This window comes from Littorina saxatilis, unplaced genomic scaffold (assembly GCF_037325665.1).
Source record: "Littorina saxatilis isolate snail1 unplaced genomic scaffold, US_GU_Lsax_2.0 scaffold_326, whole genome shotgun sequence".
Lineage (NCBI taxonomy): Eukaryota > Metazoa > Mollusca > Gastropoda > Littorinimorpha > Littorinidae > Littorina > Littorina saxatilis.
The window spans coordinates 42,501-55,000 of record NW_027128567.1 but is presented as its reverse complement, the minus strand read 5'-3'; the positions used below and the strand labels follow the sequence as shown (position 1 = coordinate 55,000).

General features: G+C 41.4%; 1 protein-coding gene across 2 annotated transcripts in view; it reads left to right on the top strand.

Moving 5' to 3' along the window:
- Window positions 1–12,500, top strand: part of LOC138956917 (sushi, von Willebrand factor type A, EGF and pentraxin domain-containing protein 1-like) — a 62,028-nt gene that overhangs the window by 31,722 nt on the left and 17,806 nt on the right. The window contains exons 13-21 of one of the 2 annotated variants that reach the window (XM_070328125.1): window positions 1,749–2,000; window positions 5,183–5,413; window positions 5,862–6,047; window positions 7,689–7,858; window positions 8,716–8,904; window positions 9,314–9,494; window positions 10,174–10,335; window positions 11,626–11,787; window positions 12,276–12,486. In XM_070328125.1, the coding sequence (XP_070184226.1) occupies window positions 1,749–2,000; window positions 5,183–5,413; window positions 5,862–6,047; window positions 7,689–7,858; window positions 8,716–8,904; window positions 9,314–9,494; window positions 10,174–10,335; window positions 11,626–11,787; window positions 12,276–12,486 (1,744 nt within the window). The remainder of the gene's footprint in view (window positions 1–1,748; window positions 2,001–5,182; window positions 5,414–5,861; window positions 6,048–7,688; window positions 7,859–8,715; window positions 8,905–9,313; window positions 9,495–10,173; window positions 10,336–11,625; window positions 11,788–12,275; window positions 12,487–12,500) is intronic. The other variant, XM_070328126.1, reaches the window with a different exon arrangement.

The following is a 12,500-nucleotide window of genomic DNA, read 5'->3' as shown; positions in this document are numbered from 1 at the left end:
CGTTTTTCTGTTGGATACACGTGACGTTTCAAAATTTTTTTTCCGTTCAAGTTATTGCGAATCTTTGAAGGTTTATCACAGCAATCAACATTTTACGTGAACGTATGTAGATAAAGAGTAATAATACGAATTGTAGACGGTAGAAATAAGAAGAAGAAGGAAGAAAAGTTTAAAAAACGTAATTTGTTTTTGTTTTGCCGCGGTAGTCATTTTTTTTGCTGGAATAATATCAAGGAATGTCACTGGACATTTCTGCAAAACAATTGTTCATGAATTGTTCTCCGTTGATCGCATATTGAGGTGTTCCAAGTTGGCCGACTGTTCCGGGATTGGCGACTTTCCCTTAACTTGACGTAAAATGTATCATAACTATGATGTAATCGCTCCTTCTCTCCCCAACCAACAAACACGGACCTAGTTTGTGACAAGGATGGGCTAAATTGCTTCCAACATGTGGCAGGGGTACAGGGGCTGGAATCCGGAAGCCCTCACGATCCCCACCCTTCCCCTATAGATACAGCGCTGTTTTACCTTTATGCATTATCTTAAATTCACCAGTCTAATCGCACTTCTGTTTCATTTTTACATTTAGTCAAGTTTTGACTAAATGTTTTAACATAGAGGGGGAATCGAAACGAGGGTCGTGGTGTATGTGTGTGTGTGTATGTGTGTGTGTGTGTATGTGTGTGTGTGTGTGTGTGTGAGTGTTAGTATGTGTGTGTGTGTCTGTATGTGCGTGTGTGTGTGTAGAGTGATTCAGACTAAACTACTGAACCGATCTTTATGCAATTTTACATGAGAGTTGCTGGGATTGATATCCCCGAACTTTTTTTCTTTTTTTCGATAAATTTCTTTGATGACGTCATATCCGGCTTTTTGTAAAAGTTGAGGCGGCACTGTCACACCCTCATTTTTCAATCAAATTGATTGAAATTTTGGCCAAGCAATCTTCGACGAAGGCCGGACTTCGTTATTGCATTTCAGCTTGGTGGCTTAAAAATGTATTAATGACTTTGGTCATTACAAATCTGAAAATTGTAAAAAAAAATATTTTTTTATAAAACGATCCGAATTTACGTTCATCTTATTCTTCATTATTTTCTGATTCTAAAAACATATAAATATGTTATATTTGGATTAAAAACAAGCTCTGAAAATTAAAAATATAAACATTATAACCAAAATTAAATTGTCGAAATCAATTTAAAAACACTGTCATCTTATTCCTTGTTGGTTCCTGATTCCAAAAACATATAGATATGATATGTTTGGATTAAAAACACGCTCAGAAAGTTAAAACGAAGAGTGGTACAGAAAAGCGTGCTATCCTTCTCAGCGCAACTACTACCCCACTCTTCGTGTCAATTTCACTGCCTTTGTCATGAGCGGGTGGACTGACGATGCTACGAGTATACGGTCTTGCTGAAAAATGGCATTGCGTTCAGTTTCATTCTGTGAGTTCGACAGCTACTTGACTAAATGTTGTATTTTCGCCTTAAGCGACTTGTTATCAACTTCGACCAGCGGCCTCGGTCGATACAGACTAAACAGACAAGAAGATATGATCCCCCTCGGACCGACACAAAAGTTGTTATGTCAACAACCCGCCAAACATCTTATGGTATCACTTTGGTGTATCATCTAAGCTCTTCCATTCTCCATGGATAACTGTATCACGATTGCGTTGTATAATCTTAAAAATATTATTTTTTATATTACAATAATTATCGCTCCTTTACTCTCTACAGATGCCGTGGCTCCCTCTTTCACTGACACGCCGTGTCATGACAATGTGGAAGTGTACGCATCGCGTAAGGGGCAGTCTACCCTCGCAACATTCAACGATCCGGCGGTCACCGACAATTCTGCTGGCCCCGTCACCTTGATTAGTGACGTCATTTCCGGGTCGTCATTTCCTGTGGGCGTGACACGTGTGACGTATGTCGCCAGTGATGATTCCAGCAACTCGGCCAACTGTTCGTTTACGGTCACAGTGATGAGTAAATGTCTTTCTTAATTTCTTTCGTGTTGTCCTGTCTGTCTGTCTGTCTGCCTGTCTGTCTTTCTTTCTTTCTTTCTTTCTGTCTGTCTGTCTGTCTGTCTGTCTGTCTGTCTGCCTTTCTTTCTTTCTTTCTTTCTTTATGTCTGTCTGTCTGTCTGTCTGTCTGCCTTTCTTTCTTTCTTTCTTTCTTTCTTTCTGTCTGTCTGTCTGTCTGTCTGTCTGTCTGCCTTTCTTTCTTTCTTTCTTTCTGTCTGTCTGTCTGTCTGTCTGCCTTTCTTTCTTTCTTTCTGTCTGTCTGTCTGTCTGCCTTTCTTTCTTTCTTTCTTTCTTTATGTCTGTCTGTCTGTCTGTCTGTCTGCCTTTCTTTCTTTCTTTTTCTTTCTTTCTTTCTTTCTGTCTGTCTGTCTTTCTTTCTTTCTTTCTTTCTGTCTGTCTGTCTGTCTGTCTGTCTGTCTGTCTGCCTTTCTTTCTTTCTTTATGTCTGTCTGTCTGCCTTTCTTTCTTTCTTTCTTTCTGTCTGTCTGTCTGCCTTTCTTTCTTTCTGTCTGTCTGTCTGCCTTTCTTTCTTTCTTTCTTTATGTCTGTCTGTCTGTCTGCCTTTCTTTCTTTCTTTCTTTCTGTCTGTCTGTCTGTCTGTCTTTCTTTCTTTCTTTCTGTCTGTCTGTCTGTCTGTCTGTCTGTCTGCCTTTCTTTCTTTCTTTCTTTCTTTCTGTCTGTCTGTCTGTCTGTCTGTCTGCCTTTCTTTCTTTCTTTCTTTCTTTCTTTATGTCTGTCTATCTGTCTGTCTGTCTGTCTGTCTGCCTTTCTTTCTTTCTTTCTTTCTGTCTGTCTGTCTGTCTGTCTGCCTTTCTTCTTCTTCTTCTTCTTCTTCTTCTTCTTCTTCTTCTTCTTCTTCTTCTTTGAGAAATGACATATTCATAGATCTGTTGTACAATAACAAAAAACGCTATGACACATTATCGAGCTTTTCCTTTGTGTGTTTAGAATCACCTTCATCTAATTTAAGTATTGTGCAAAAGAAATAGGTACAACACCTTCTCACTGTTTTCTTTGCTAGTAGTTTTTTTCTTCTGTTTTGATTTATATTCACGGATATTGAGAATTACGTGTATTTTACAATTTGAAATATTGTGTGAGTGTGCTTGAAGACAGCGCATTTTAAAAATGGCCGCTTACCGTAAAAATGACCTGTACCTTATTGATTTACGTTAATTTGCATTTCTTAAATGAATATGTGTATGAATTTACACTACATAAATACAATTCAAACTAGCATGCATTTATAGAACTTTGTATATTACATATTAGGCCTAAAAAAAAAATAGGTGTGGTTACGGTAACCCGACCTACCCTATTTTTTGGGGCCGACCCTATAACTTTTTATTACATTTGTCAAAAAAATACAAAAAAAAACAAGTAAACGAGTGCAGAAAACGCAATGAAAGCGAAAGCGCCCGAGTCGCACACTTATTTCCCTGTCAAGTAGGTTTAATTTGTACACATTAGAAAAAAAAGTAAAAACAAAAAAAAAAGTGATTGCCTACCTACCTACCCTATTATTTTTGGCTATGTTACCGTAACCACACCTATTATTTTTTTTGGCCTTAACACAGATTAATTGCGCTGAAATGCATTTTTACCTGAATATGCATGGCTCAAATGAATATCTACATGACATTTATGTAACCGTGCGCCAATCTACTTTCCTCTTTCGTACTGAACTCAAACACTAAAGCAGACGACACAAGTTATATTACCCAGGTTCTTTTATTCCATACGATGAAATGGGGAAAATGTGGGATAACGGGGGTTTATCTTCAAATACAACTTTCACTGTATAGGACTAATCAACTTTAAAAAAAAACAATATTCTCACTCTTCATTCTAAAACTACATTCTTTCCCTAAAAATACCCTTTAAAACACACCAAATCCTTTCCCCAAACTACACTCTACTCTAAATCCTCACTCTCAACTTTAATCCCAAAAAAAAAACAACCACAATGAGACTCTAATTTAAAACAAACGAAATCTAAAAAAACAACCTAAATAAAAAACAATTCTTTAAAAAAAAACAAATCTACAAAAACTCTAACAAAATCTGACCAAAATCTCTCCACTAAATCTAACTACTCTTCACTAACAAAACCTAGTCTATAAAAACAAATCTACGACCCACTAAAAAAAGAAAAAGACCTAACTAAACCCCTCTAAAAAAGAAAAGACCTAACTAAAAAGAAAAGACCTAACTAAAAAGAAAAGACATAACTAAAACAGAACCCCGTCGCACGCTCCGACATCCTGCAAACCACAGAATGCACGCCGTAAGCATACGTAAACAAATCAACAATTTCAACTACCACAAGCTAACTCGTTAAACAACAAAACACATCATTCCTACCAAATAACATGCCTACAATACATATACCGTTCTCTCAAACAACGGTCTTCTAAAGCATTCACACACAAAAATCTTCCCCACCATTCCAACTCACAAAACAATCTACTTGAACATTCAAATAAATCCTCCCCCCAAGCAGCATACTATCCTTTTCACCGCCTACCCATTTACAGAAAGAAAATTGTTTTAACCTACCAGCAAAAGAATCCTCACATTCCGGAAAGATTTCCGGCCGTGACAGACATGTCACACAACGGCATTAAAAACACGCCGCACCAAATACACGTCCTCTTCCCTCAAAGATTCCAAGCAAAAGCACAGTTTTAGCGTTCACATCCTGTGCGCCGGTGTCACAAGATTAACCCATTCAACTCGAGGGGTGTCAGGCAGCCCCACTTTCTTTAGTTAGTGCCTAACGTCACCTTCAACTATTCAACTTTACATCGCGGCGGAGGGAAAAAAGGAGATAGAACAAAGCCACCTGTCAATTGTTTCTTGTTCACAAAAACATTAATCACAAAATTTACTCCAGAGACTTGTACTAAAAAAACAATCGTTTTACCTATGCAAATTTTAGAATCGGCTATTCCGCGAGACCAATTCAATAGAAATGAAACTCAGTCTCGGAAACCTTAATGGATCCCCGATAGTATAGAGGTACCACGAGTTCACACGGATGCACAAGAGTGCATGTGTACCGTAACTGTCGTTCCCAAGCTCACATTTATCTGCATATGTATTTGTACATGTTGTTCAAATGTACACTGTTTCTGTCGACAGCCTTGACCTGCAGTTCTCCCGACCTTGAACTTGCCAACAGAACTCGCACCTTGATGACGTATAACTGTTCTAACGGCTACGTTCACGGGGCCTCGTGCACCTTGGACTGCTCCCACGGCTATCCTTTGATTGGCTCTACCAACATCACGTGTGAGAGAGACGACAGCACCTACCCCCCTACAATGGAATGGGAATGGCCCAACCCTCAGCTGGGAAAGCCAGCATGTCGAGGTGAGTTACTTTTTGTTTAGCCAATGTATCCGTGTTACTTCAACCCTTTTTTGCCTGGTTTTGTTGGTGTGTGTGGGGACAGCATCTTTGCATGTTATCTTGTTAGTTTCTCTTTCAATTCAAAGATTTCAGCTATGATATGTTCACACGCGCTTCTTTTATCAACTGATATTTCACATGGAAACTGAATGTAGTCATTCATTGACTCTACCTGTCCCAAGATAGGCCAAATGGTTCTAAGAGGACGTTAAAACTAATTATCATCATCATTCATTGACAGAGCTATAAATGTGATTATGTATTAACAGGGAACAACCGCTCAGCCCAGGCACCTCCAAGGAATATAGCATTGGTCTGTAACCGCGCTTTTTCATAACCTGATATTGTACTTGGACATTGAATGTGATCATTTATTGACAGTGATATGAATGTGATTTTGCATCGACAGAGAACAACTGCTCAGCCCTAGCACCACCAAGGAACGGAGCATTGGCGTGTTACCTGGCTGACTTTGGCAAGTACTGTCTGATGTCATGCGAGGCGTCATGGGATGTTCCCGCCCAAACGGATGGCCGTTTTCTGTGCACCAATTCCAATGCTTACTGGGTACCCGGCGTTGCGCCAGACTGTATTGGTAATATATTATAATGCAATGTGATATGAGGCAGTGCACTACGATATGATAGATAGCAATACAAAACAATACAATACAATACAATGCAATGCAAAGCAATGCAATACATTACTAAGCAATGCAATGTAATTCAATACACTGCAATGCAATGTAATACAATGCAATACAATACAATACAATACAATACAATACACTACACTGCAATACACTGCAATACATTACAATACAATGTAGTAAGATAAAATGAATTACAGTATAATGTAATACAATACAAAACAAAGCAATACAATACAATGCAATACAATACAATACAATACAATATAATATCGTACCATTTAATGACATAGTACCGAATACAATGACAATATAATTAACAATAACAATAACATTCATTGTGTATGAAAATGAGTAAATTTATATGGAACATTTTCTTCGACGGATAAGACTTGTCCACGTGTTGTTGTTTTTAAACGTACATTTCAGTGAGAATTGAAGTAGATGTAATACAGTACAGGTCTACGGCCATCTCGCTTTCTAGTCTAAGACCATCTTTGGTAGAAGTTTCTCCAAAGGGGGAATACTCTAAATTATAAAAATGCATACATAAGAAACAACTGAACTTGGAGAAGTCACATAATGTCCCATTAGGATCTGATATACAAGGGAAGTAAGCGCTCTAAATGAATACGACGTGTGTATTAGAGTAAGTGAGAGTTATGCGGAACCTGTCACCTGGCACCTCCTTTCTTAGAGCGCTCACTTCCCTTTGTTAATCAGATCTTTAAATAGCGCTCTGTCTCATTTGTTTAAAATGTAAACAACAAGATGACTGCGCATGTGGGTGAGATAAACAAAGTTGACAAACAAAAGGAATCGGTACTCACCAACACCGGGACAGCACAGACAAAGACAGAGTCAATTATTCGCCTATGGAGTCTTCATCGGGACAACACACACTGAGAAAAACAAAAAGCAAAAGCAAATACAGCACAAAACCAAAAAGAGGTTACAAGATGGAGGGAGACATGTTTAAGATTATTGTTGTCGTGTTAAAGGCACAGTGCAGCTCACAGCCTTCGTTTTGCGTTTTTGTTGCAGCTGAGTGCATTTACAGTTCAAAAATCCTCCTATGGTAGTAAAACAAACCCAAAACTACCCAACGACGACATCTGTGAAGCTCGACAGTTTCTTGTTCACGCGAGTGCATAAATTAACCTAGTTATTACGTGGTGTTTGGTCGGAGTTCGATTCAACTTGAGTGATTCCGGCCTCCATTTTGTTTTACATAAACTCATGATGATGTCTGACATAGTTTGCTAGTGACGTGTCTTTTTGTGCATGATGTGGTGATCTACCTGATCTAAATTTAGATAAAAAAATAGGTCAAGACCAGCCGGGTCCGAGTACGAAATTAATTCGTAAAACAATCGCAGTTCTTGACTCTTTGGGTGCAAGTCAATGAAACTTGGTAGTTTTTCTGACGGATAGCTGCCTGAGGTATGACTAAGAGCCCCAGGGGCTCCGTGCACCTGGATTTGACAAGTTCAGTACCTTTAAGAGCCAGTCTTTGGATTTCTCCTGAGTAAAACTGCAATGCAACACTCTCCATGTCATTGTGTATCTCTGTCGTCTTTCTTTCAGTGAGGGTACGGCCAGGACGGGTACGGCTGCTGTCGGACATGTTTTACTACACGGGGTCCTGCCAAGCCAACCTTGACGGGCTCCGCGACAGCTTCATTTCACGCCTCAGTAACTCCACCTGGAAAGATGCCTGCGTCAATGTGCCGTCGTGCGCGCCGCAGAACGTGGAGGTTGATGCAATTTTTTTTTTATTTTTTTTTATTTTTTTTTTATAAATATACCTGTCAGGCTCTTATCATGCTGTTTTTTTAAGGTCACTTATACCACTATGAGAATGACATACATCTCCCTTACATGCTTCATTATCTAGGTTTTCAATGATCACGCATGAATTCACGACTTGCATTATGGTTTGGGACTGAGCGAATGGTGGCCGCGATTATAAGTTTCGACTTTTCCATTTGTCTCTAGGGACCACACATTTCCGGTTTCCACAGTTTTTTTGGAGAACGATCTGGAAAAGTGTCTCCACAATCGCGTCAAATGAAGCATTACATCATTTTTTTTCTAACCTGCAAATTATTGTGAACTTGTCGCTCTGCGAGACACAAAGAAAATCGGAAACGGTAAAACATATTTCACGCGCAGTTTTAGCATGTGCTAATTTTCTGTGAGAACGTTTCAATGAGGTTGTAATTGTTTGCAGCTAGGTTATGACGTTCGTGGTGTGTTGATCAGTCGGTTTTAGCAATCCATGGTGTACTAACGTGTCCACTTGTTATATAACCGGAAGTTCACGCCCCCCCCCCCCCCCAACAAAACGTATGGCCTTCACCGTGGATCTGTTAATTATGCTGGTTCACGGGGTCCTGCAAGACGTGAAAAATGCAAAAATGTTGTTGTATTTGTTGTTTGTATTTGTGTTCTTGTTCTTGTTGTTCGTATTCTTGTTGGTGTTGTTTTCTTGCGTATCGAGACTTTTACGTAGAATATTGGGTAACCTGACATTTAAACATCCGTTTTAACTCTGTGTTATTTTGCATTTCCAACGTTAATGGTGTGGTCATCTACTCGTTTTGTTTTATAGGTCACATGTGGATCTAACTCAGATAAAAAGAAGAAAAGATCTGTGGACGAAATGTTAAACGGATTGACCCAAGCCACGTCAGCAATACTGAGAGCGAAGAGACAAGCAACGTCTCACTACATTTTGATCACATTTGAAATCGCCATAGACTATGAGGAAGGAACCAAGTCTCCTCAGCAGGCGTATCAGGTAATAATTGGTTTCTTTTATGGTTTTTTCGGACTGATGCAAAGTCAAAAGCAGAGAGAAATACATTTACAGGCACACATGCACGCACACAGACACAGACGCACACACAAACACACACACACACACACACACACACACACACACACACACACACACACACACGCACAAGCACATATGAACATACACACGCACAGTTACCGGCTCGAGAACGCACACACTTTTGTTTGATCAGTTTGTCTTTCTGTTGTTGTTGTTGTTGTTGTTGTTGTTCTTGGTGTTGGTTTTGTTGTTGTTGTTGTTGTTGTTGTTTTTGGTAGGTTTCGTGTTGCTTTGTTTTGAAGGGTGGGAGGTCGTAATCTGGATTTCTATGGTTGATTTTTGTATTGCATGTTTTAATGTGCTTCTGCAGGACTATTCCAGCTTGTCGCAGACTATATACAGCAAGTTGCAAACGGACGCCGACGGAGGGTTGTTCAATATCGCCAATTTGACCACCGACAGGAGCGGGATAGGGTACCCGACAACCACAGCTGATTGTCCACCGAGTAGATTCTTCCAGGCCACCGTCACCACCACCTCCTTCTCTTGTGGTTTGTACCAATCTGAAATGTTACTCCAAGTATTGATACTACGCAGCCATAATAATGTGAAAGTGTCAAAACAATCCACCATGTAGCTGCTGAAATACAGCCCTTTTTGTCATGGCACCCCTTACAATTGATGCAAATTCTCCCGTATTTAACCACTCATACGATCAACATCTGCATCAATAGGATTAGCATAACACACGAAATACGCAAGCTAGCTAAACAAAACAATATTTTATGAGTAGAACATTGATTTGACTTTCTTCTCGTATACATGTAAAAGTTGTTAAGCTTTGCATATTACGATTTTTCGTCGATTTTTATTTGGTCCCTTCTGTCGATGTTGGAGGTACCCTTACTTGAGCGACGGTCACGTGATCCATGTGAAGGAGCTCTTTAATCCGAAAGGTGTACCAGATAGTCAAGTGGACGACCTTTAATATCGTAGAAAGTTGGAAGGAAATCAATGACATAGACATTAATGTTTGAATTACGGTGCGAAATAATTGTTTTGCTAAGTTTAGTTTCTTAGCATGTCGAGTGGCCGAGAGAATGTAGCTGCAACGTCAACTGTACACTTCTCCTTCCCGAAAGGCAGCGGGGGGTCGGTCGGTATTTCGGAAAAAAATCGTACACAATAATTATTAGATATTGAAGTTTTACTTTAAGTGTCTCTGCCCAGCGGGGTGTGGTGCGGGCTGGTACCTGGCGGTCAACTCCAGCCAGTGCCGGCCGTGTGAGGTGGGCAGTTACACGGGGCTGGACAACGCCGCGTCATGCACGCCCTGCCCCCCGGGATGGTCCACACCCACCACGGCCAGTCAGCACGTCACTCAGTGTCAAGGTGAGGTCCTATGCTAACTTGGCTTTTCTGACGGGCGCAGTGGCGTGGTGGTAAGACGTCGGTCTCCTAATCGGGGGGTCGTGAATTCGAATCCCGGTCGCTGCCGCCTGGTGGTTTCCGATCTCCCAGGTCAATTTATGCAGACCTGCAAGTTAGTCACTTTGTGTGTTCACGCAAGCACAAGACCAAGTGCGCACGGAAAAGATCCTGTAATCCATGTCAGAGTTCGGTGGGTCATAGAAACACGAAAATACCCAGCATGCCTCCCAAAATTGGCGTATGCTGCCTGAATGACGGGGTAAAATGGCCATGCACGTAAAAATCCACTCGTGCTAAAAACATGAGTGAACGTGGGAGTCTAAGCCCATGAACGAAGAAGAAGAACTTGGCTTTTCTGTCCCCAGAACTAGAGTATATTTGGGACATAACAAGGTGAGGTCTTTGTTGGCGGGGATATAGCTCAGTTGGTAGCGCGCTGGATTTGTATACAGTTGGCCGCTGTCAGCGTGAGTTCGATCCCAGGTTCGGCGGAAATTTATTTCAGAGTCAACTTTGTGTGCAGACTCTCTTCGGTGTCCGAACTCCCCCCCCCCCCCCCCCCCCGTGTACACTACATTGGGTGTGCACGTTAAAGATCCCACGATTGACAAAAGGGTCTTTCCTGGCAAAATTGCTTTGGCACAGTTAATAATTGTCTACCTATACCCGTGTGACTTGGAATAATAGGCCGTGAAAGGTAAATATGCGCCGAAATGGCTGCAATTACTGGCCGTATAAAATTTCATCTCACACGGCATCACTGCTGAGCGCCTAGAACTGTACCCACGGAATATGCGCGATATAAGCCTCATTGATTGATTGATTGTTGCTATGCTTCAATACTTCCCTCACTGTCAAGATGAAGGTGTCTGTAGTCCGTACGATATTGTCTTTCTGTCATCGGATCGGTCTCGGATAGCAGTATCTCTTAAAAAGAAGAGGTGTTTGTTGTCTTTATTATGCTGTCTTTCTCTAATCAGAGGTGTTTGTTTCCAAATTATACGTTCTTTCTGCGATATTACCGTTTAGGCTCAGTTAACAAGTGCTTCATGTCAGCCCTGTCGTGCTTGTTTTTTGTTGTTGTTGTTTTTGGGGCCTTGTTTTTCTTTCATTTCCTCTTTCTGCCCACCCCCCCCCCCCCCCCCCTTTTTTTTTTTAGACTTTCTTGTCTTGCAGTATTTGTTTCCTTTATTATTGGATTCTTTGAGCCGTTTGTTCATTAAATGTATTCCATCAATCTTTGTGGCACAGAGGTGTGTACGGCGGGTCACACGTCACCCAATGGGTTTGCCCCGTGTCAGCCCTGTCCACCAGGCCACTACCAACCCAGTGAAAGAGCGTCGGTCTGTCTGGCTTGCCCGGCCGGCACCTGGACCTCTACGGGGATTGCACCCAGTCTTGACCACTGCATAGGTTAGTATAATGACTGTTCGTGAGGGAGGGCCTGGGAGGACAACGGAAGGGGTGAGGGTATATATGTACTATACCTTGGTTCAATTTCTTTACATTTTTGGTGTGTTTTTCTTAGGGTGGTGGTGGGGGGGGGGTATCTAGAAGAAACATGTCCTAGTTGCTATGACAACTGCACCTTCACAGGGCTAGAGACTGCCCTTGGCCACTGTGTAGGTCAGTAGCGCCCATTGTGGGGAAGAGGGAGGCTGGTGGGGTTTCTCATGGGATAGAGCGAGTGTGTATTATACAAAGAAAACGTATTCTCAAAGTTGCTAGGAAACCCGGGCTGAGGTAGGTGCACGAAGCGAAACTGGGTCCCACCCAACCGGGTGGTGCGCAGCCCCGGGATCGGATGGGTGGAAATTGAGAGTTCTTGATTACGTTAATTTATTTCCTTATTACTTCACACATCCAAAGCACTTTTGGTAATACCATCGTCATTTGTTCAGAATCTGACGTTCGCCTGTCAAACAACAGTCTTTCTGGACACGTGAACACCAGCTGGTCAACTCTTGGCCTCCAGGCCTGGCTGTTCCTGATGCCCAACACCAGTGTCGCCATGTCCTTGACCGTAACTGACCACACGGGGTTGTCTGCCTCATTCTCTGCCGTTCTCTACACTGACGGTTTTGACATGACATTAACGTTGCCAGGTGCCAGGTAATACTGCAGAA